The following is a 25,706-nucleotide window of genomic DNA, read 5'->3' as shown; positions in this document are numbered from 1 at the left end:
GCTGTAGAGATAAACGGAAAGGCAACTCTAACAATAATAATTACATATGATGACAGGGAGTAGAGTATGAAATTCTGCTCTTCCAGGACTGGAATATCCTGTGGAATGTGGCTGACTATTTTCCCTCTGCCCACTCTGAGTGTAGAGATAGATATTGCCAACAGATCATCCATTACTACTGGTCTAAAACAAACATTTCTCTCACCTCTCTCTCTGCCAGATCGAACTGGTTCTCCCTCAGTTCGCCATCTGTCAAGGCAATGATGACGCTGGCTGTACGGAAACCTGATGGACCAGGACAAGACAACAAGACAACAGTTGGAACAAGACAACAGAGCAGAACAGAAGACTTCTCAAAGGACAGACTGTACTGTCACTGAAGGGGAAGAAAATAATAGGATAATTCAATCTGACACCTCTTCAATTCTAACACTTCTGATACCATAGTTTCTTGGTAAAGGGTTCAACAAGGATCAATACGTTTGAATTGTACTGGTAGCTTTTCATCTGTGTCTGCTTATGACTGGGAGCATAATGAGAGTTCTACCCCCCAAAAAATTCCAAGTGCAAATAACAAGAATAATTTACTCACTGTCTCCAGCATAGTAGATTTGTTCACTGGCCTGGAGGAGCAGATAGAAGGGTTTTTAGAAGAATACTTAATTGAGACAGCATTTTGTCTTCTGCTTTTACCCATATAGAGAGACAAGAATGGTTATTGGAACAGAAACATATCTTGTTCTAATTTTTGCAGTAGGAAGTCAAGCTGTTGCCTAGTTACCTTCAGCTACTGGCTTCCAATCCACTACTCACCCTTTGGAACCCTTTGTGCATGAAAGTGTCTCCCCCAGGGTGCACCATACGGAGCTCCTCCAGGCCTGCCCGAATCTGCTCCCTGCTCACACACACACACAATTTTATTTTATTTTTATTTTATTTTATTTCACCTTTATTTAACCAGGTAGGCAAATTGAGAACACGTTCTCATTTACAATTGCGACCTGGCCAAGATAAAGCAAAGCAGTTCGACACATACAACAACACATAGTTACACATGGAGTAAAAGAAACATACAGTCAATAATACAGTGAAAATAAGTCTATATACAATATGAGCAAGTGAGGTGAGATAAGGGAGGTGAAGGCAAACAAAATATAAATAAATAAATAAATATATAAAAAGGCCATGGTTGCGAAGTAAATACAATATAGCAAGTAAAAAAAATAACACTGGAATGGTTGGTTTGCAGTGGAAGAAGGTGCAAAGTAGAGATAGAAATAATGGGGTGCAAAGGAGCAAAATAAATAAATACAGTAGGTAAAGAGGTAGTTGTTTGGGCTAAATTATAGATGGGCTATGTACAGGTGCAGTAATCTATGAGCTGCTCTGACAGCTGGTGCTTAAAGCTAGTGAGGGAGATAAGTGTTTCCAGTTTCAGAGATTTTTGTAGTTCGTTCCAGTCATTGGCAGCAGAGAACATGAAGGAGAGGCGGCCAAAGGAAGAATTGGTTTTGGGGGTGACCAGAGAGATATACCTGCTGGAGCGCGTGCTACGGGTGGGCGTTGCTATGGTGACCAGCGAGCTGAGATAAGGGGGGACTTTACCTAGCAGGGTCTTGTAGATGACCTGGAGCCAGTGGGTTTGGCGACGAGTGTGAAGCGAGGGCCAGCCAACGAGAGCGTACAGGTCGCAGTGGTGGGTAGTATATGGGGCTTTGGTGACAAAACGGATGGCACTGTGATAGACTGCATCCAATTTATTGAGTAGGGTTTTGGAGGCTATTTTGTAAATGACATCACCGAAGTCGAGGATTGGTAGGATGATCAGTTTTACAAGGGTATGTTTGGCAGCATGAGTGAAGGATGCTTTGTTGCGGAATAGGAAGCCGATTCTAGATTTAACTTTGGATTGGAGATGCTTGATGTGAGTCTGGAAGGAGAGTTTACAGTCTAACCAGACACCTAGGTATTTGTAGTTGTCCACATATTCTAAGTCAGAGCCGTCCAGAGTAGTGATGCTGGACAGGCGGGCAGGTGCAGGCAGCGATCGTTTGAAGAGCATGCATTTAGTTTTACTTGTATTTAAGAGCAATTGGAGGCCACGGAAGGAGAGTTGTATGGCATTGAAGCTCGCCTGGAGGGTTGTTAACACAGTGTCAAGAGAAGGGCCAGAAGTATACAGAATAGTGTCGTCTGCGTAGAGGTGGATCAGAGACTCACCAGCAGCAAGAGCGACATCATTGATGTATACAGAGAAGAGAGTCGGTCCAAGAATTGAACCCTGTGGCACCCCCATAGAGACTGCCAGAGGTCCGGACAACAGACCCTCCGATTTGACACACTGAACTCGATCAGAGAAGTAGTTGGTGAACCAGGCGAGGCAATCATTAGAGAAACCAAGGCTGTCGAGTCTGCCGATGAGGATGTGGTGATTGACAGAGTCAAAAGCCTTGGCCAGGTCAATGAATATGGCTGCACAGTACTGTTTCCTATCGATAGCGGTTAAGATATCGTTTATGACCTTGAGCGTGGCTGAGGTGCACCCATGACCAGCTCTGAAACCAGATTGCATAGCGGAGAAGGTATGGTGGGAATAGAGGCCATTTGTACTGCCAGTGTATCATGTGGGCTGTACCCCACAATAGAAAGATTGGCACACAGTACCTTCCACAAAAAGATTGTCCAATGAAGAAAATGAGCAGGTCACTAAAGGTGGTGTATTGTGTAAATCCTGCCTATGTTAATTGTGAGTAGTTAAAGCATAAACACAACGGTTTGAGGGATTATGTCTTGCCTGTCTTCTGTTAGTTTCATCAGGATCCGTCCCTCTGTAGAAAACACAATGAAGGACATCCGCAGCTGAGGACTAGCGAGAGAGAGGGATGGGGATGGGGGGTTATTTCCACAGTTGACTGACATAATCTCTTTGTGTGTTGCTGTGTTGTCCAAATACTTTGTTCAATAACATGTCGGTTTACATCCTTACTGGACTTGACCAGTGTATATTAATTGAGCTCTCTGGGACATGTAGTGGTGTATCTAGGTAACACTATACTATACCTTATGAATTTATGAGCCAGATGATCAACAAAGTAATATATCTCATTCCAGTGGTGCTGTACACTCCCTGACCTGAAAGAAAGGTTGGAAGATGTCTGTTATTGTGGAGCTGTAAAGCTATCATGATTGACCTGTCCACAAACCAATCACTGCGCCCGTGTGTCTTCCAATCAGCTCACTGGTGCCCCGCCTAAAGGGCATTACCTAATTTGATAAAGGTTGTGTTCCCCTGCTCAGACGTTTCTGATGCATGCCAGATTTTACAAAGCCTGGATAGGTATTTTAGGTATCCGCTAACCACATCATATGTTATAGCAAACTGGTGCACGACGGCACAGTCGATGACATGGCACCAAAATCATACAGTCGATAAAATCGACAGACGTAGCAATAAAAAGGCAAATCCAAGGAACCTCCAAGGAGGCTGAAAAATGTCATCTCTACAAATAATTTACAGGACACCTGTAGATTACTATTCCAAACTACAAAAGACTACACATTTTTTTCTCCAAGTAAGAAATGATATTCAAGAATTTATTTCATTTTTATTTTAAAAAAATGCTCTACAATTAACTGGGTTAAAAAAATCAATGACATAGTGGTATTGGATCATTCTCCGGGATGCTTAATTACAGCAACAGTAAATGCACTTATTGTAAGCTTCTGTGCAATTTGGGGAGAATGGCCTTGATCAGGGAGGTGACCAAGAACCTGATGGTCACTCTGACAGAGCTCTAGAGTTCCTCTGTGGAGATGGGAGAACCTTCCAGAAGGACAACCATCTCTGCAGCACTCCACCAATCAGGCCTTTATAGTAGAGTGGCCAGACGGAAGCCACTCATCAGTAAGTCACATGCCAGCCCACTTGGAGTTTGCCAAAAGGCACCTAAAGACTCTCAGACCATGATAAACTAGATTCTCTAGTCAAAAGAAACCAAGATTGAACTCTTTGGCCTGAATGCCAAACTTCAGGTCTGGAGGAAACCTGGCACCCTCTCTATGGTGAAACATGGTGGGGCAGCATCATAATGTGGGGATGTTTCTCAGCGGCAGGGACTGGGAGACTAATCAGGATCAAGTGAAAGATGAAGGGAGCAAAGTACAGAGTGATCCTAGATGAAAAGCTGCTCCAAAGCACTCAGGACCTCATACTGGAGCGAAGGTTCACCTTCGGACAATGACCCTAAGCACACAGCCAAGACAACACAGGAGTGGCTTTGGGACAAGTCTCAATGTCCTTTCGGTGGCCCAGCCAGAGTCCAGACTTGCACCCGATCTAACATCTCTGGAGAGACCTGAAAATAACTGTGCAGCAACACTCCCCATCCAGCCTGACAGAGCTTGAGAGGATCTGCAGAAAAGAATGGGAGAAACTCCCTAAATGTGCCATACTTATGTAAATGTGTGATTTCAGTTTATTTTTTGTATACATTTGCAAAATTTTCTAAAAACCTGCTTTTGCTTTGTCATTATGGGGTATTGTATGTACAGTCGTGGCCGAAAGTTTTGAGAATCACACAAATATACATTTTCACAAGGTCTGCTGCCTCAGTTTGTATGATGGCAATTTGCATATACTCCAGAATGTTATGAAGAGTGATCATATGAATTGCAATTAATTGCAAAGTCCCTATTTGCCATGCAAATGAACTGAATCCCCCAAAAACATTTCCACTGCATTTCAGCCCTGCGACAAAAGGACCAGCTGACATCATGTCAGTGATTCTCTCGTTAACACAGGTGTGAGTGTTGATGAGGCCAAGGCTGGAGATCACTCTGTCATACTGATTGAGTTTGAATAACAGACTGGAAGCTTCAAAAGGAGGGTGGTGCTTGGAATCATTATTCTTCCTATGTCAACCATGGTTACCTGCAAGGAAACACGTGCCGTCATCATTGCTTTGCACAAAAAGGGCTTCACAGGCAAGGATATTGCTGCCAGTAAGATTGCACCTAAATCAACCATTTATCAGATCATCAAGAACTTCAAGGAGAGCAGTTCAATTGTTGTGAAGAAGGCTTCAGGGCGCCCCAAAAAGTCCAGCAAGCGGCAGGACCATCTCCTAAAGTTGATTCAGCTGCGGGATCGGGGCACCACCGAGAGCTTGCTCAGGAATGGCAGCAGGCAGGTGTGAGTGCATCTGCACGCACAGTGAGGCGAAGACTTTTGGAGGATGGCCTGGTGTCAAGAAGGGCAGCAAAGAAGCCACTTCTCTCCAGGAAAAACATCAGGTGCAGACTAATATTCTGCAAAAGGTACAGGGATTGGACTGCTGAGGACTAAGGTAAAGTCATTTTCTCTGATGAATCCCCTTTCCGATTGTTTGGGGCATCCGGAAAAAAGCTTGTCTGGAGAAGACAAGGTGAGCGCTAACATCACTCCTGTGTCATGCCAACAATAAAGCATTCTGAGACCATTCATGTGTGGGGTTGCTTCTCAGCCAAGGGAGTGGGCTCACTCACAATTTTGCTTAAGAACACAGCCATGAATGAAGAATGGTACCAACACATCCTCCGAAAGCAACTTCTCCCAACCATCCAGAAACAGTTTGGTGACGAACAATGCCTTTTCCAGCATGATGGAGCACCTTGCCATGAGGCAAACGTGACAACTAAGTGGGTCGGGGAACAAAACATTGATATTTTGGGTCAATGGCCAGGAAACTCCCCAGACCTTAATCCCATTGAGAACTTGTGGTCAATCCTCAAGAGGCGGGTGGACAAACACAACCCCACAAATTCTGACAAACTCCAAGCATTGATTATGCAAGAATGGGCTGCCATCAGTCAAGATGTGGCCGAGAAGTTAATTGACAGCATGCCAGGGCAGATTGCAGAGGTCTCGAAAAAGAAGGGTCAACACTGCAAATATTGACTCTTTACATCAACTTCATGTACTTGTCAATAAAAGCCTTTGACACTTATGAAATGCTTGTAATTATACTTCAGTATTCCATAGTAACATCTGACAAAAATATCTAAAGACATTGAGACAGCAGAGTTTTGAGAATTACACAAATATTAATTTTCACAATCTTTTGGCCACGACTGTAGATTGATGAGAAAAAACAATTCAATCAATTTTATAATAAGGCTGTTACCTAACAAAATGTGGGAAAAGTCAAAGGGTCTGAATACTTTCCGAATGCACTGTACATATCCCGTGTAAATTTAATAAAAAACAGCTTTCTGTCTTGAGCTCACTGGTGAAGGAAACTGAGGGCCCGGAATAGGCTGGTTGATACAATGTTGCAAGTTTGCTAGCCACTGCTTCAGGCCGGACCCGGTGATGATTTGATACACTAGCAATAGCTCAAGTCGAGACAGATAAAAAGGGAGGCAGAGAGAGAGACGAATATGATTGAAAGAACCAACATTTTCATCAATATATTTTCTACTGTTTTTATTTGTCGGCTTTAGACCTATGTATTTTACTTAGTTGGCGATGGAAGTTATTGGCCTACTGCTGCATTGGCCTATAGGCTCTCTCGGAGTTCTATGCTCTCATTTCTTTATCTGCCAAATGATCACAGTGTATCAATGTGTCCATATGCAGAGGTTAGTGCTCTTGCCATAGTTAAATTTTAACTTTTAGATTTGTATAATTTCCCTTTAGATTGTTAACCACGAGACAATGATTTAGAGAAACGAAAACGTTATTATTGAAATGAAACTGTCAAGCAGATCGGTAGAAATGGTTGGATGCAATTTTAAGTTTCTGCCAATTTTGAAACCCACGAGCTGCCTAAGGGCTTTACTATTACAGCCATATAAAACAAATTGGAAAGTGCAAGCACCTGCACACATAAACGGAAATATGGAAATCAAAGGCCTGTCCAACTGATTCATTCTGGCGCCTGGTCTGCTGCAAAGAGACATGGTTATGGAGTGAGATAGTTGCCAAAAGGTTGAACATAAGTATCATTAGGATTGTAATAAAATACATACCTAAATTGTTAGGAACGTAAGAAAAGCCATGCGTGAAACATGAAACATAAGCTTGAAATTAGATCTGTAAATGTACAAACCCTATTTTACAACTATGATTGAATATTTACACGTTCAATTCTTACTTGACGTCTCCTTTAACTTCTCTGGGATATGTGGGACGCTAACGTCCCACTTGGCCAAAAGCCAGTAAAAATGCAGAGCGCCAAATTCAAATAAATTACTATAAAAATCCAACTTTCATGAAATCACACATGAAATTAAAGCTACACTTGTTGTGAATCCAGCCAACATGTCTGATTTCAAAAAGGATCTACGGCGAAAGCACACCAAACGATTATGTTAGGTCAGTACATAGCCACAGAAAAACACAGCCATTTTTCCTGTCAAAGAGAGGAGTAACAAAAAGCAGCAATAAAGATAAAATTAATCACAGACCTTTGATGATCTTCATCAGATGACACTCATAGGACTTCATGTTACACAATACATGTATGTTTTGTTCGGTAAAGTTCATATTTATATCCAAAAATCTGACTTTAGGCGGGACGCTACTGTCTCACTTGGCCAAAAGCCAGAGAAAATGCAGAGCGCCATATTCAAATAAATTACTATAAAAATCAAACTTTCATTAAATCACACATGAAAGATACCAAATTAAAGCTACACTGGTTGTGAATCCAGCCAACATGTCAGAATTCAAATAGGCTTTTCGGCGAAAGCAAACGATGCTATTATCTGAGTTAGCACCATTGTAAACAAAGAGAGATACGCATATTTCAACCCTGCAGGCGCGACACAATACGCAGAAATAAAAATATAATTCATGCCTTACCTTTGACGAGCTTCTGTTGTTGGCACTCCAAGATGTCCCATAAACATCACAAATTGTCTTTTGTTCGATTAATTCCGTCGATATATATCCAAAATGTCCATTTATTTGGCGCGTTTGATCCAGAAAAACACCGGTTCCAACTCGTGAAACATGACTACAAAATATCTCACCTGTAAACTTTGCCAAAACATTTCAAAATACTTATATGTATTTTTTTACGTAAATAATCAATAAAATTGAAGACGGGATGATCTGTGTTCAATACAGGATTATAACAATCTGTAGCATGCTTTCTGGTCACGCGCCTCTATCTAACAGTACACAACAAGTGACCCTGATTCAAAATGGCCGTACGTCTTCATTACACAAAGGAAAAACACTCAACTAATTTCTAAAGACTGTTGACATCCAGTGGAAGCGGTAGGAACTGCAAGAAGGTCAATTAGAAATCTGTATTCTCAATGAAAATCCATTGAAAAGAGAGTGACCTCAAAAAAAAAAGAATCTGAATGGTTTGTCCTCGGGGTTTCACCTGCTAAATAAGTTCTGTTATACTCACAGACATGATTCAAACAGTTTTAGAAACTTCAGAGTGTTTTCTATACAATTCTACTAACAATATGCATATCTTATCTTCTGGGGATGAGTAGCTGGCAGTTGAATTTGGGTATGCTTTTCATCCAAACGTGAAAATGCTGCCCCCTATCCTAGAGAAGTTAACTCGGTTACAGATCTTTTTTTATATGTACAAACTTTTGTCGGTAATGTGGCATCATGAACCGAATGTATCTAGTCGAAGTTAGCTCGTCAATCAAGCAACTCTAGCCCAGACGTTAGAGTTGCTTTGCATCTTCTGGTTTCATTTCCAAAATAAAAGTCTAGAGCTCGTTTTAGAACTGCATTCAATGATGACATGATACCAGTAGATAGCGGAGTATAGGCTTGGGCCTTCAGCAAATGACTTCTGTGAGAATGATAAACGACACAGAAGAGCCTTGTCTAGAATAACCGCTTGAGCTGCAAAATAGAAAGTATTTATGACTTAGGCTTGGCCTATTCCGATCTCTAAATATGTCATGCTGTTGTGTTATTTAATGGCCATCCAATTGCATTGTTTATTTTTATAGCTGCGTGTGGCTACTGTGGTGATCATGTAACCTAATGAATCACACTTTTTCCACTATTTGGGAGCACAGACTGTAGGACTTATATTAGGCATTTTGACTGTTGTATTAGTAAATTCCACTCTGTATGTTGGCTTGTTATAGCCATTTGCATTGCACAACCCCATCACACAGAGGCTGTATCCATATCAATAAATGAGACAAAACAAAATATTGATTAAATCTTGGCTATAACCTGTTCTGAGCGAAATATCCAAGGGGTTCCAAATGGTCAAGACTATCTGTAGCCTATTCTTCTTGCCAGATCTCTTTTCCCTATCAGCCACTGCACGTGCTTCTTCAAATATTAATATTTTTTCAAATATTCAAATATTTTTTCTTCAAATATACATTTATTTGGAGGCTATATTTATAGGCCTGTGATAAAAACAGTTATAAAACACAAAGAGTCCTAAATTATTCTGCAAGATACCAGCCCCCAAAATGATAGCTTAAATTGCAATTTCTACAAGTTGAAGGACTATTTTTTATTTGGATATAATGGTGGAAAATTACAAGATTGTTTTAATACTGTTTATGCATCGAATAGCTTTGATGAGTGCTCTGTCATCTGTGTCTGTGTGGACTGAGTTGGGCCTCTGGGGCTTGGCGCTGGCAATTGATTTATGATGGCTTGGTGATAGAACCTAGATTGAATTGGTGTTTGTGTACTGAGGTATCAGGTATCAGGGAGAAGATGGCTTTGGTATGGATAGCGGATAAGAAGAACCTTGCCTTAGGGGCCAAACGCTGATTTCTATACAATTGACTAATTCCACACATCTGTTGTTTGTCATGTATTCAGGAGGATGTGTCTTGACTATAAAATGCTGTGGCTCAGTTCTACTCGTTGGGTTCTCAGCAATCAACTTTGAGTGATTGTTGACCAGCTCCATTACTGCAACAATTAATCAATATTAAAGTAGGATTGTTTGAAGCATCTCTCACTTGGTTAGAATTTCCACCACAATAGACCTACATTTAACATTGAATTATTAAAGTGACATGCTAAAGAACTTGAGAATTTAGATAATTTTGAATACTCACATGGATTTCACTCAGATTATGTATGAAAACAGAATAGGCAAATATCACATAGTTCAATCACATAAAATGTATGTTTGCTGGGTAAAACTTTCCAATAAATGGGGCCAGTGGTGGAAAAAGTACACAACTCCCATACTTGAGTAAAAGTAAAGATACCTTAATAGAAAATTACTCAAGTAAAAGTGAAAGTCACCCAGTAAACTCCTACTTGAGTAAAGGCCGTATTTTCAAACAGCTCTTACACTAAAAGGGCACTATCATAATTTTCACAGTGTTATTCCAACCTCATAGGTTGGAAATATATATAAAACACAGGACAATTTAGTTTTTGACTGCTCTGGGCCTTTAAGCAGGCCAAAAGCCAGTGCATACAATATTCTGCGTTCTGAGATGAATGCCATTTCAACTCATGCAGTAGTCACAAGCATCTAAGCTTGTAAGCATGTTGATACACTTGCCATGGATAATTTTAGCTTCAAGTCTACCTGGGCCTGCTTACTGCTTACTCAGCCATATTTGTTGATAGAACATCTTAATGTCATAAGGAGTTGGCCAGAGAGCAGAAACAGATGCATTAAAATAAAAAAGAGAACTATATAGAATTATATACCATATCCGGGTGATAAAGAGAGAAATAAACCATCAGAGAAACTCTGTAATGACAATGTTACGGATAAAACCATAGAGCAAATCAATATTGTTTTTTCCTCCACTTTTACTGACACCTCTGAGAATACTGTGTACTTCCTTTGCTTTTTTCATTTCGACAAGAGACGTGGTGCAATAATCCTTTATCCTCTTTGGGGTTTTACTTTGAATGCATGTTATACAAATTTCATTATGATTTACTTCTATCAGGCATCTTTTCAGAATAACATCAAAGGCAGTCTGAGTGAAGAGATGATCTTTGCCCTGCAGAACCAGCAGAAAGAGGATCTTGTTCAGGTGTGTGTGTGTGTGTGTGTGTGTGTGTGTGTGTGTGTGTGTGTGTGTGTGTGTGTGTGTGTGTGTGTGTGTGTGTGTGTGTGTGTGTGTGTGGGAGAGAAAGAGAGAGTAAGAGAATGAGAAAAAGTGTGCACTAATGTAATATGTATTTATAGAAATATGTTTTTTAGTGCAGTCATAAAAGCAGGAACCTTTTGAAATGGGGAATAGTTTGGACAGCATTAAGGAAAAATATTATTCAGATGATTATTCACTGGTGCAGCACAAAGTGAGCAGAGCATTTTCCAAAACACCAGTCAAATAGGATAATGTCACTGCAACTTTGAGATGTGAACACTTTAGACTTGAAAAGTATGGCACAAAGAGCAATGCATGGATGGATGGATCGCAACGTGCCTTTTTCTATAAGCCCACAGATGTACCAGAGGTTTTGAGTGATTGGCCGATTCCGACTGACATAATAGCAATACCGCAGTTATGAATACTTATAGAATACTCCCACATATTTTCTGGATCCGTTTAATTAAATACTTGAAAGATGTTGATTCTTGAAAGTCTGAATACATTGATTGGAAAGGATGAATCAAAAGATCTCTTTTTCTCTCTCTCCACCCATCTCTCTCCCAACTCTCTTTCTCTTCTTCTCTTTGCTTCCCTCCCACTTTTCCATCCTCTGTACTGTGATATGAGTCCCAGTCCTGACACAGCTGCCAGAAACTCTGGAGCTTTGGAACATCTGGGCCTAATGGTGAAAGGGTTCTGCAGACCAGACAGACATGGAGAGGGGGTTGGGGTCTAGAGAAAGACAGGAGCTCTCCCCACTCACTCCACATTACACTATGAAAGGGAAGTGAAGGAGGCTACCATTCATTGTCCTGCATGCTCTATGAACACAGTCACACACATGCATACTGTATTATGATTAAAGTGTGTGAAATACTGTGTGTGATCTATAGAACAATTCATCTGAATGATTTGAATTGCTCTGAGAGATGAAAGGTAAAGTAGTAAAACAAATCTAACGTACCAATGCATTATTTTGCCACTTCCTAACTGATGTGGTTGCATTTGCAGTTTCAAGAGCTGACTTTAACTTTTTTTATTTTATTGTTCTCTTTATGGTAAGTACCATATGCATCCAAATAACTTGTAAAAAAGAAATGAACTAATGGTTTCGTGAGGCTACTTTGTTCTAAAATCATCTTGTTTGCGAAGCAACTTTGATATATCCTGAATAGTGTGACTGCTCACAAGAGGATGACTATTGAATAAGACAGTACTAACTTATTCTAAGGCCTGCAAGAGCACGACAAGTTTATAGATATTTTTAGTTGGCAGTTTTTTCCATTTCCATTTCCTGCAGAAATGAATGGAGCCTCGTGATAGAGCAGGTGGGGAAGCTGAGGAACAAAATTTACTTCCTCAGATGTAGTCCCCCCCTAACACACTAACACATTTCCAATTAGCCCTGGAGCGATACAGTATGGCTAATCTGGCTATCAATACATTAATATTAGACTACCTTTTGTTTAAAGAAGTTTGTGAAGAAAATTGTAATTGCTCAGTGTATTTATCTGGGTAATAATGATAAGAATGCAGAGAAACGGCCAACGTGGTAGGTGACTTGCTGGGACTAAATGGAAGCAGAATCTTACAGAGCCGCTATGGATGCTTCTACAGTAAAGTGAGACTGGGAGCTTACAAGAAGACAGAGGAGCACACTCACTTGTCCAAAACGAAGTAAAGGTCAAACCCCCCATAGCAGGAGGACCCTGCCTCCCTCCTGTCAAGGCTTTGTCCTGCAGTGCCTGCCACCAGAATGGCCATCAGTGTGCAGATCTCTGCTGCAAGCATGGCCTGCCTGCAACTGCACAGAGACATTATTCCAGCTTCAGGAGAAGGCTGCAACGACAAAATGAACACATAAACAAAAATTCTGAACAAGTCCAAATGATCTCCTTTCAGATTGTTTCAAGTAGCTCCTGTGTTCCCCAGTACCTCACAATGCTCTAAAATGTAAGATTCCAGGCATGAAATATTCCCAGTCTGGATCAGCGTCCCATCTCCACGGCAGCAGTCCTGTGCTGGGAGACGGGAAGTGGAGCTGCTTGGCCTGAATCAGGAAGAGCTGTTCCAGGACAAACACACTCCCTCTCTCAAACACACACACACACACACACACTGGCAGAGGGGATACACTTTTGTCCCTCAATACTTTTTCCTTTCTCTCTTTCTTTTGTCTTTCTTAAAAAAAAATGGTTTGACTGTTCCCTACATCAGCAATAGCGCCACTTAGTGGAAGGTGTGATATGACTACATTGATCATGATTCCCCTTGAGTCTTTTGCAGTCTTGTTCCTTTTCATTTTAGCACAGATTAGCACACTTTCAAAAAACTTTATGTAAAGTTTATAACTGCAAAAACTTTTAACAAATCCTGTCTGATGTACAATATGTTAAATTATGCAAATGTTTTTAGTGGATAAGTCTTTCATATTTGTTGCTTCACATGTTTTGAAACAACACATACACTAGAACTAGTCAGTAGCAGCAGTTTAATTTAAACCTGTCACAATCAATCAAAGTCTGGCTAAATTGGTAAAAGTCATTGTTTTCCAATAGGTTGTAGTGATTACAGGTTTAGACACAAATCATTAATAAGAACAGAATCTTATTTTCCACATACATGTTATTTTAATCATATGCATTGACTAACCTAAAGGTGCTAATTATGTTGTTTATTTATAGAATATGTTTCTAAACCCTTCTACATTAATATGGATGCTACCATGATTTCGGATAATCCTGATGAGTCGTGAATAATGATCAGTGAGAAAGTTACAGAAGCACATCATACCCCCAAGACATGCTAACCTCTCACCATTACAATAACAAAGGAGGTTAGCATTTTTTTTATGCATGATTAATTTAGGATTATCCGTAATCATGATAGCATCCATATGAATACAGAAGTGTTTAGAAACATATTCTATTCTTATTTACAATTAAAGTGGCTGCAAAATGATACAATACATTATTTACCATTCATTTCTATTGAATAAGACAGCACTAACTTCTATTGGGCACAAAATAATCTGAAACACATCCAAAATAAAGAGCGAATGCATCCAACAACGTTTTAGAGTCACAAACTTGATGTAGTCATTGTGTGCGATAAATATGGGACCAAATACTTAACCTGTTACTACTTTTATACATATATATAAGTGAAATTGTCCCAATACTTTTGGTCCCCTAAAATGGGAAGACTATGTACATACAGTGCAGTAATCTCTAAACGGTTCACCCGATATGGATGAAAAGCTGACAATCTGCACTTTAACCCCATAGTCATTATATAATTTCAAATCCCAAATGCTGGACTACAGAACCCAAAATAAGAACAAATTGTGTCACTGTCCCAATACTTTTGGAGATCACGATGAGGTTTATCCTTAAAAGTTGAGGAGGGCCTGATGCAAAGTGCACATTGAATTCATGTGATACCAATCGCCTAAACATATCTCATAATAATGACTTACTATCTCATAATTAGGACTTAGTATCTCATGATTATGAATTACATATTTCATAATAATGACTTGCTATCTCATAATAATGACTTACTATTTCATAATTATGACTTACTATCTCATAACTCGTGGTCAGATTACATGTATTGCATGGTGGGAACGAGCTTCCATAGACAGCAATGTACAGTAGTTGGCAAGAGCACAAACAGATCTGGGACCAGTTTGCTAAGCAGTTTTAACATGATGACCAATAAATCTCCTCTATGTCTTCAGAGGTTGATGAATACCAGCATTCCAAATCACATCATGAGTCATACTGACCATTGTCTTTTTTTCAGTTCTGTATATCTTTATTGTCCCCCAAAAAATTTGAGTGCACCATACAAACATATAAAAATACACAACATAAAATAAAACCATATAATCCAACATACAGTTGAAGTCGGAAGTTTGCATACACCTTAGCCAAATACATTTAAATTCAGTTTTCACAATTCCTGACATTTAATCCTAGTAAAAATTCCCTGTTTTAGGTCAGTTAGGATCACCACTTCATTTTAAGAATGTGAAATATCAGAATAATAGTAGAGAGAATGATTTATTTCAGCTTTCATTTCTTTCATCACATTCCCAGTGGGTCAGAAGTTTACATGCACTCAATTAGTATTTGGTAGCATTGTATTTAAATTGTTTAACTTGGGTCAACAGTTTTGGGTAGCCTTCCATAAGCTTCCCACAATAAGTTGGGTGAATTTTGGCCCATTCCTCCTGACAGAGCTGGTGTAACTGAGTCGGGTTTGTAGGCCTCCTTGCTCGCACACGCTTTTTCAGTTCTGCCCACAAATATTCTATAGGATTGAGGTCAAAGCTTTGTGGTGGCCACTCCAATACCTTGACTTTGTTGTCCTAAAGCCATTTTGCCACAACTTTGGAAGCATGCTTGGGGTCATTGTCCATTTGGAAGACCCATTTGCGAGCAAGCTTTAACTTCCTGACTGATGTCTTGAGATGTTGCTTCAATATATCCACATAATTGTCCTTCCTCATGATGCCATCTATTTTGTGAAGTGCACCAGTCCCTGCTGCAGCAAACACCCCCACAACATGATGCTGCCACCCCCATGCTTCACGGTTGGGATGGTGTTCTTCGGCTTGCAAGCATCCCCCTTTTTCCTCCAAACATATCGATGGTCAATATGGCCAAGCAGTTCTATTTTTGTTTCTTCATACCAGAGGACATTTCTCCACAAAGTATGATATTTGTCCCCATGTGCAGTTGCAAACCGTAGTCTGGTTTTTATATGTCGGTGTTGGAGCAGTGGCTTCTTCCTTGCTGAGTGGCCTTTCAGGTTATGTTGATATAAGACTCATTTTACTGTGGATATAGATACGTTTGTACCTGTTTCCTTTAGCATCTTCACAAGGTCCTTTGCTGTTGTTCTGAGATTGATTTGCACTTTTTGCACGAAGTACGTTCATCTCTAGGAGACAGAATGCGTCTCCTTCCTGAGCGGAATGACGGCTGCGTGGTCCCATGGTGTTTATACTTGCGTACTATTGTTTGTACAGATGAACGTGGTACCTTCAGGTGTTTGGAAATTGCTCCCAAGGATGAGCCAGACTTGTAGAGGTCTACAATATTTTGTCTGAGGTCTTGGCTGATTTATTTCGATTTTCCCATGATGTCAAGCAAAGAAGCACTGAGTTTGAAGGTAGGTCTTGAAATACATCCACAGGTACACCTCCACCTCCAAATGATGTTAATTAGCCTGTCTGAAGCTTCTACAGCCATGACATCATTTTCTGGAATTTTCCAAGCTGTTTAAAGGCACAGTCAACTTAGTGTATGTACACTTCTGACCCACTGGACCTGTGATACAGTGAATTATAAGTGAAATAATCTGTCTGTAAACAATTTTTGGAAAAATGACTTGTGTCATGCACAAAGTAGATGTCCTAACTGACTTGCCAAAACTATAGTTTGTTTCCAAGAAATTTGTGGAGTGGTTGAAAAATATGTTTGCATGACTCCAACCTAAGTGTATGTAAACTTCTGACTTCAACTGTATATACATAAGGAATACATGCAAGTAGGTTACTATATGATGAGAAGTGCAAATATGCTGTTCTGAAAAATACAAGGTCAACAGAAGCAACACCAAGCACCATATGTGCTATTGAGGGCACAGTGATGTCCAGTCGGTAGAACCTCATAAAGGTATGGGGAGTACGCCAACATGCCACATTTCAGATCTCTTGAACAGAGATGCCTTTGAACAATGCCCATGTTGTTGCCATACCTCTGGTGAAGTGAGCCCTCAGGCCCTCCGGCTTTCCCCTTGTACAATTTGTCCTGTTGTTCTCTCACCCTGAAGAGAATTAAACTGAGAGGGGGGAACACTTAAAGCTGTTGGTCCATTGGTGTGCCAACGCGTTTACCCCTATTGGCGCATTGTTGCCTGTTAGTGAAAATTGTAGGCAGTGTGCGTTTTTGAGCAACGCATAGATCTTTAGATGCCTGTCCTTAATTGTCCCATATTTGGGCCACTATCTGGGGACGGAGTTCCCACTCCCCGTATAGGGTATTCCCCCTGGACGGTCATGGGTCGTGCGTAATGATAAGAGATGTGCTGTTCCACAACAGGAGTTTGTGGGCTAGTTTGTGCAGGCGCAGAAATCGGTCACCACCCTGGCGGTTGATGTAGGCCATTGTAATGTATTGTATTGTCTGTTCTGGTCAGGACATTACAATTCCAGAGAAAAGACAGAAATTGCTTTAGGGCTAAAAGCACCGTAAGCAATGTGAGGTAGTTTTTGTGAGTTAGGTGGAGTTGTGTGGGCCATAGTCCGTTCATATCTCTGCCTTCTTAAACTGTGTCTGTCAACTGCGTCTGTCATCAGTCATCACCTTCCTCATAGCTACTAGCCCTAGGATAGAGACTTTGGCCTTTGGTGAAGTTGGAACAGGGTGAGGCACTGGCGGAATGATATGACTCGCCCTTCTGATATGAAGTATTATTTAAGAAGTACATATTATTTATTCTGATACCCAAATATACTATGTTCAGTGTGGGCACCAAACAGTACCCTGTGGGGCGAGGTGGCCACTGTTCATTTGACTCATATATTAATATCGTTGGGGTGGCTGTGGTGTAAGACCGTCTGCCCCAGTTTCTGTTTTGAGCGCCTACTTGTGGATTAGCAGTATGCTGGGACGCTGGTACTGACCTCTTCCTGCCGAGTATGCACACTGGCTCGTGTAACGGGGAAATTTGTATTGTATGTGTCCATATAACTGAGTATGTGACTAATCTTGTAAAACTGTCCTATTATAATCTCCTGTTCTTGGGAGTATCATCCTGTGTTGCAAAACAGCTTGCTCCTGTGTCCTTGTATGGATAAAAGGAGAACTGAAAGTCCCGCCCAAGAACAGGAAACTATAAAGATATGTGCTTATCACCCAATGCTTCGGAATTCAGTGTGTCTACACTGCACTGTGTAACTGTCATTCTCTCTGAGCTCAGAAAATAAAGAATCTTAGTTTGACTTGGACTCCAGCAAATCCAATGTCCACCACAATTGTGATTGTGGAAGTTGTGCCGGGACAGGATCCGGGTCGAAAGCCTCTCCTTTTGCTCTGCGCAGTTCCACACACGCATAGTAGAGACAGTGGGGTCAAACAGTTCATTTGGCTAGATGGGAGCATCTAGGAAGTCTGCCTTCTCCTTCTCTGTGAGGCTGGACAGGTTCAGCCACAGAGCTCTCTCACCCACCACTCATGACGCACCCACAGCCTTGGATAGATCCCCTGGAGGCGCAGAGGAGGTTTGAGACTACACATATCTCTTCCCAGAGTAGTGAGTTTGGCTCGCTCTTGTCAAGGAGGTTGCCCATCTCTTCCAGTAGCTCAACCTGATATGCCACCTTGTGGTCGATGGAGGCAGAAAACCGATCCAACTTCTCAGGGAGAGTCAGGACAGAGAGAGCAGAGAAACGGCGTTCTGGGTTGCGGTGGCTGTCCAGAGAGCATTCTACGACTGGAGGCTGGAAGAACCCCAGATCCTCCATATCGTGCAATAACATGGCAGTGGTGTCCCTGGCTAGGGCTTTGCCAGATATGGGCTTGTCCCAGTTGCATTTGGCCCACAACAAGCAGGCTGGTATGGCTGGGATACATTGTTTTCCCGGGGTGGTACGGGACAGAAGCCACTTTCCCTCGAACCTGTCCCTCTCAGCGTCCTGGCCTCCCAACAGAGCAGGCCAGTCAATTTTGAGTTCCTCCTCTTCTCTATGGAAGAGACGCAGTATTTCGTCTTCATTCTCGTCTATGACCAAGTCATCTTCCCCTAATGCTAGGTTGTCGAACCGCATATACGGGGGAGAATGTCCATAACCTCAGCCCAGTTGTGCTCAGTATGGGCAAGAATGGGTTGTTGAGTTGTCTGTTCACCCGAAAGCTGGGAGGACGATGAGCGTGGAGCGGCAGCCTATCGTACCCGGCGTTTGAGGCTAGAATTTGCCATAGCTCGAGCATTGACTTTTCGACTCTGTAACCGTGTAGCTAGTAGACTGTTGTTAGCCAGCTAATGTTCCCCCTGGTAGCCTAGCTATAGCAAATATGTTGTTAGCTAGCTAGTTTTAACTTTGGTAGCCTAGCTATAGCAAACATGTTGTTAGCTAGCTAGTGTTCACTTTGGTAGCCTAGCTATAGCAAACATGTTGTTAGCTAGCTAGTTTTAACTTTGGTAGCCTAGCTATAGCAAACATGTTGTTAGCTAGCTAGTGTTCACTTTGGTAGCCTAGCTATAGCAAGCATGTTGTTAGCGGAAGAGAATGTGCATTCTTCGTAGCTGTCAAAAATGTTATTTTTCCACCTAGGTGGGAATAAGCACCACAAAGTAGGTAGTGAAGTGGGCAAGAGCTAGCCATGAACTACAGACTGAAAAGTTTTCTTCATTGTGAGTCAAAGAGAAGTTGCTTTCTTATGTTCGGTGTCCTTGACGGTCCACCTGTGAACAGTTAAACAGGAAAGCAGATGTCCAAGTTGATAAAATCCATAAGAGAGATAAAAGAAGTGAAGATAGGAGTGAACTACGGGCCCATATAGGAAGTGGAGTGGTCCACTATTGTCCGTTGGTCCTGACTGTCTATGACAGACGTTTTGTGATTGGACCTTCCTTGACTCTGCCCATAAAAGGAGACACTACCCATAAGTGAGAGACCTAACAAGTAATTGAAATAGAACAGGACTTTTCCACCCTCTTAGATGTCCACTGGTAGACAGTAAAAGTAAAAGTTGTCAAAAATAGAAATAGTAAGTACAGATACTCCAAAAAACGACTTAAGTAATACTTAAAAGTTGTTTTTTTACTTAAGTACTTTACACCACTGCTGGTATCTATACTGTACAGTCACATCTGCTAACTACTATGTTACTTGTTGATTTCAAGTGTCTTGGGACTTTCCTTATAACTCTCCTTGTAGATGAGCATACATACAGTAGCTTACATTTACATGTTTCTAGACAGATCTGGAATTGTCTAATTCACTTGTTGTTGTGTCATTATTCAGGATAATGAATAGGCAACAGTCTTATAGTGGTGGGGGAAATAGATTAGGCTATTTCAAGGAACTCTAGTCTGATCATCGAATTTCATTTAAATTGTTCTGTAGGCTTACTATAAATCCAAATGGAAAGCATGAATTTACATAAATATCATTTTTTTCATCCTGTAGTATAGGCTGCATTTATTGGTTGCACTATCATGTGGTACAGTAGCCTAATCATTGTAAAGTATGAGGGATGCTGATGCGGGTCTAGAGACAGACTAGAGTCATTACGAGGCACAGTAGAGCGTACCTGCTGCACAGACAAGACCGGACAAAATAACTGTTGTGGAGCTCTTCCAAAGGTAAGTCCCTCTCTGACAATAGTCATCCTGCAGATTTCTATGAAATGGGAACTCAGTCATGTGAATTTCACTCACCATTCTCGCTGAGCTTATGCTGTAAATTCTTACAGTAAAGCAATTGTTTCAGCAAGAACATAAGTGCCATTTGATAAAGTTCTAGTAAAATATAATAACAATAAATCATGATGGAGGGGATTTGTCCAAATGTCAACCTTTCCTGAATGAGTATGGTTAAGATGACATTTTGGGGGGGGGGGGGTGTTGTTGTGTATGGCTTTACCGTTTTCGAACTGCGTTCAAATATATCTGTGTTTGATTATTTGTTAGGATTTTGAGGATTTTCAAATCATTTCCTATAAATAGCCTACTACCAAATACTTATTTTAAATACTATTTTCAAGTACCTGGGTTAAATGCATGGGAGTGTATTTGAGTCAGGGTATTTGAGTATTTCCAAATACATTCCAATATTCAACTATGTCTTTACAAATAAAAAATATCTAAATACTTACTCCCAAATGTCTTTCCAATACCTTCAATAGTATTTGAGCACAGGTCTGATCGTTTTCCTTTTCTATTTTTCCCTTTTCTTTAACAAAAATCTGTCCGTATCTGCAAAGTTTTTAATGGCAAAATGTACACTATACCTAATTTTTCTAATGTGATTCCACTTGGAAGGGGACTTGTGAAAATGGAGATTGCGTCACTGAATGAAACTGCTGTGAACAGCAACCTGCACGGCGTCGCTATGGACAGCGCCAACCGCACCTATATGCCTTATTACCTGCATTCCACCGGCATGGCCATCAGCTACATCATATGCTATGTGGTGGTTCTCCTGCTCTGTGTCGGGGGGAACGTGCTGGTCTCCCTTGTGGTCCTCCGGAACCGCAACATGCGCTCTGTCACCAACCTCTTCATCCTCAACTTGGCCATCAGTGACCTGCTCATTGGAGTGTTCTGTGTTCCAACGACTTTGATTGACAGCCTGATATCAGGTGGGGAGTTTTGCTTGTTATAGCCTGGACTCATTATTGGGACGCATGTCGTGACAAATTATAATACTACTGGTGCATACATTTGTTGCTTTGGGAATGAGTGTTCAGAACTGTTCTGCAGTCCTTTTGTCTGCATCATTACATCCAGCCAGCTAAATTCCCAGTCTGCTTTGATTTAACATTTCCTTAACCTCTTGGGAAATTAGCATAATATTGTAATAGTGCTTGTAATTTGATTCAAATGGGACTTTCTTTGTATTTATCAAAGGTTTCCCTGTGGAGTGGAGTGAAAACGCTGAATTTCAATCAACTTGGTGTTGATATGATTTAAAAAGTGTATATCTATTACATGTATGCGTTTTCCCACCTTTTCACCCCTTTGCTCCCTTCACATATATTTACACTGAGTATACAAAACATTAAGAAAACCTAAAAATACACAGTGAAAAGTCAATAGTGTCCTTCGTAATCCCTGCCAGCTATGTATATGTAGTCTGGTCCCAGATCTGCTCGTGCTGACTCCATTGCTGTCTTAAGCCAAACATGTTTGGCATGACACTTCTTTAATGAGTTGGCGAGGGAGAGCAGAAACAGACTGGCAACCAGGCTACTGCTTGTGTGTAATGGAGTTTGTCTTTTCAGGATGGCCATTTGGCCAAATTACATGCACCATGAGCAACCTGGTCCAGGGGATGTCAGTGTCAGCATCAGTCTTCACTCTGGTGGCCATAGCTGTTGACAGGTAATACACCCCCAGTGGGCTAGTCTGATAGACCACCACACTAGCCTTGTCCCACATCTGGTTGTGCTCTTGTGAATGTCATTGCTTTAAATGTCAAGCCACACATTTGTAAAGGGTCCTCTTTCATCATATTCAGCGTTTTGTTATTGGGTAGCCTTAGTGATGGTAAAGAATGGATGACCAAAATAATGGTCTATTACCATCTCAATGATGGTAAAGAATGGCAAAGGACTGGAAAAGAAGAGGGAATCAAGTAATGGCTGACAGAGAAATGTTTAATTGCTTTACTAATACAGGGACTATATTGCATTTTGTGATAATAATTTTGCACAAATAATCAATGAGTAATATTCACAATGCCGTTGGTGCCATCGGAAGGGTGATGTCTCTCTTTCTTTCTCTACCTCTCCCCCCTTTCTCAGGTTCACAGGTATTGTGTACCCCTTTAGACATCGGATAAGGCCTGTGACTGCTCTCCTCACCATCCTTTTCATATGGGTGCTGGCGTTTGCTGTCATCTGCCCCTCGGCCGCCAACCTGACTGTCATCCAGCTGGAGGACACCTACATGCTCCAGAACAACCAGACCTACCCTGTCTTTGTCTGCTTCGAGAACTGGCCCCGACCCGAGATGCGTCGGGTCTACACCATGGTCATCTTCGTGCACGTGTACCTGGCCCCCCTGGGCATCATCAGTATCATGTATGGGTGCATCGCTGCCAAGCTCTCTATCAACCTGAGGCAGGTGAGGCTGGCAAAAGTGCGAAGGGCCCGCTCCCAACGCCGGGTTAAAGTGATCAAGATGCTGACCATGGTGGCTGTGCTCTTCATGGTGTCATGGCTGCCTCTGTGGACGTTAATGCTGCTGACTGACTACAGGGATCTGGACACGAAGCAGATTGACTTCCTCAGCAGCTACCTATTCCCAGTGGCCCACTGGCTGGCCTTCTTTAACAGTGGGATTAACCCCATCATCTATGGCTTCTTCAATGAGAACTTCCGCAGGGGGTTCCAGGCTGCAGTTGCCTGCAGGTCCTGTTCACAAACAATAACAACAGTTGTGGTTAATACACGCTTTAACTTCCCGCCTCCTAACAGAGTATTCAATGATAACCCTGAGTCATCTGGTGGGAAGAAAGGCCACTGCTCCAAGGTCACTCCCAAGATTATCCCACATGGAACCCATGGAATCGTCCTGGATGACAGGAATGTTGCACCCAACAGGGTGATTGGTGCCTGGGTGGAGTGACTGTAATTAGGGCTATGACGATTATGGAATTTTGGGCAACGATTGTCATGCAAATTGTCATGTTTTTTTTGTCATAACAGTTACGAGCGGGGTTCTACGAAGCTAACGCATAGAATTGTTTTAAGATGTCATACCATGGATTTGATTTTGAATTGTAGGACCCCTGTATGTATAAAAAATATATGACATTTTTTTTAATGAAATTTTATTTGGCTTTACTGCTAGTAGCCTGTAGAAACACATTGAATTCCGCATTCATATATGGCAAAACATGTTCCAAAAATAAATCAAAAGAAGGAAGTCTGATTTGATGTCTGAAATACATCTGAGAGAAACAAAAGCATCAGGAACAAAAATAATTATCAAATCTTTTGTCATGTGCCATTCTGCATTAAAATGATTAACAACGTTACCCACTTCATGTAAAAAAACACTTTTGGGATGTATTCATCACAACATCTTTACCATAACTTTAACCTCACCCCTAACCATAGGCCGAACGCTAACTCTCATTCAAGACCAAATACCTAATTCCTTATTCATAAGACTGTGCAGCATGCCATGGCCATCTAGTGAAAATATGGGAAAGGAGGAAGTTTTAATTTGACGGTGTACAGAAAATGCTGCTAGAGGGCGCCAGATCTATTCATTTTGCACTGGTTACACAGAGGAATTTGGATGCTGATGAGATGTCCATGCTGGATATCAGATTCATTCCCAGCATGTCCTGATTACCCTGGAGATGCAACATGGACAAGTGCACACCATCAGATTCCATCACACTCAGTTTGCATTTATATCATGATCTCTCCCTTGGCTAGAGGGTTCCCTTTTGGAGTAACACCTCCTGTTGATTGACTTTGGACGATAAGATACAATCAAAACCTTCTACCATCAATATCAATAGGATCACACAAACATACGCAAACACTCATTCTCTCTCTCACACACACACACACACACACACACACACACACACACACACACACACACACACACACACACACACACACACACACACACACACACACACACACACACACACACACACACACACACACACACACACACACACACACACACACACACACACACACACACACACACACACACACACACACACACACACACACACACACACACACACACACACACACATCAAACAGCCCCCAAAGCCATTATATGTAAATATGGTTGTGTGAGTTGGTCCTCTGGGCCTGTGAAATGACATTACAACAGATGAGAGTATTTCTGGTTCACAGGAAGACACATGATGAGACGTCAGTCATTGAATGGTTCCCATTTGGGTGCAGTTAGTGCTTTATCTGAGTTGATAACCCCTTTTCTGTCGTCCTAGACAGTTTGGGGAATTAAAATCTTGACTGGCTATCCCCAGCCTTTGATCATTTAAAGAGTATCTGTGTTGATTTTAACTCAGGAGTGCCTGCAGACCCGACTTTTCTGAACCCTTTTTTCCCGACAGCTAAAGGTCAGAATGTGCAGAACTCTCTACTTTACAGACAGTCTCTGCTCTACTCATTCGGCTGCCCAGACAACAGGCTATGCTGGCGAATGGTACTCGTTTAATAAAGTTAAATCAAAGCTGCATTTAACTCAAGACAGTTTCCAAACCTAGTCGTCTTAATGTGAAAACTCTGACAAAATCTTCTCTAATTGATTTCATTCTTACAAAGAACCAACATAAAAACATGTCACGTGGAGTCTTTACCTATGATCTTAACAATCATCTCTCCATAGTGTGTATTAGAGATACTCATCTACAAAAATCTTATCCTCGTCTGATATTTAAAAAGGTTGTTTATTTATCCAGTGTTTCCTGTACGCCTGACCCTGAGTCAGCTCTGGAACATTTCTTATTTATTTTTATACCCCTGGCAGATAAACTTGCTATTTTTAAAGGACTCATAGTCAAGATAAAATCCTTGATACACACCAAAGCAATCTGAATTTATTCAGCTTAGAAATCAGGCCTGGTCCAAGGCAAGGCAAACAAGGTGATTGGCAATATTTCAGGCAACTGTACTATAATTGATAAAAAAAATCTAAATCAAACTTCCTTTTAATAGGGCTGTTTCGACATTGTGGCAATTAAGCCCCTTTTTCTACTTACCCAGAGCCAGATGAACTAATGGATACATTTTTGATGTCGCTCCTTGCAGTTTGAAAGAAATTTAAGGAGGTTCCTGGAGTCATTGCCAACATGCGCAATGACTTGAAGTCTTGCAGCTGGCATCTAACTCTGAGTAAGTAGAAAA

General features: G+C 41.2%; 2 protein-coding genes across 2 annotated transcripts in view; one reads left to right on the top strand and one right to left on the bottom strand.

Moving 5' to 3' along the window:
• Window positions 1-13,174, bottom strand: part of LOC129818587 (anthrax toxin receptor 1-like) — a 30,946-nt gene extending 17,772 nt beyond the window's left edge. The window contains exons 1-7 of the mRNA XM_055874632.1: window positions 12,997-13,174; window positions 12,725-12,900; window positions 3,061-3,132; window positions 2,795-2,866; window positions 814-895; window positions 593-623; window positions 206-285 (exon numbers count right to left, since the gene is read on the bottom strand). Of these exons, the coding sequence (XP_055730607.1) occupies window positions 206-285; window positions 593-623; window positions 814-895; window positions 2,795-2,866; window positions 3,061-3,132; window positions 12,725-12,879 (492 nt within the window). The 5' untranslated portion in view covers window positions 12,880-12,900; window positions 12,997-13,174. The remainder of the gene's footprint in view (window positions 1-205; window positions 286-592; window positions 624-813; window positions 896-2,794; window positions 2,867-3,060; window positions 3,133-12,724; window positions 12,901-12,996) is intronic.
• A 7,187-nt stretch (window positions 13,175-20,361) lies between these two features.
• Window positions 20,362-23,718, top strand: LOC129819133 (neuropeptide FF receptor 1-like). Its single transcript, XM_055875695.1, has 4 exons — window positions 20,362-20,442; window positions 21,121-21,440; window positions 22,083-22,182; window positions 22,605-23,718. The coding sequence occupies exons 2-4, from the start codon at window positions 21,134-21,136 to the stop codon at window positions 23,428-23,430; spliced, it is 1,233 nt and encodes a 410-aa protein (XP_055731670.1). The 5' UTR covers window positions 20,362-20,442; window positions 21,121-21,133; the 3' UTR covers window positions 23,431-23,718.
• Window positions 23,719-25,706: the final 1,988 nt, after the last annotated feature.

This window comes from Salvelinus fontinalis, chromosome 21, assembly GCF_029448725.1.
Source record: "Salvelinus fontinalis isolate EN_2023a chromosome 21, ASM2944872v1, whole genome shotgun sequence".
NCBI classification, from domain to species: domain Eukaryota; kingdom Metazoa; phylum Chordata; class Actinopteri; order Salmoniformes; family Salmonidae; genus Salvelinus; species Salvelinus fontinalis.
The sequence above is the reverse complement of the archived record's forward strand: the minus strand, read 5'-3'. Positions and strand labels throughout refer to the sequence as shown.

Excerpts from the sequence above, each read along its gene's own strand:
- LOC129819133 (XM_055875695.1), top strand. The coding sequence starts at position 21,134 with ATGGAGATTGCGTCACTGAATGAAACTGCTGTGAACAGCAACCTGCAC. Across the intron at positions 21,441-22,082 it reads GATTGACAGCCTGATATCAG|GATGGCCATTTGGCCAAATT; the intron begins GTGGGGAGTTTT and ends TTGTCTTTTCAG. Across the intron at positions 22,183-22,604 it reads GTGGCCATAGCTGTTGACAG|GTTCACAGGTATTGTGTACC; the intron begins GTAATACACCCC and ends CCCCTTTCTCAG.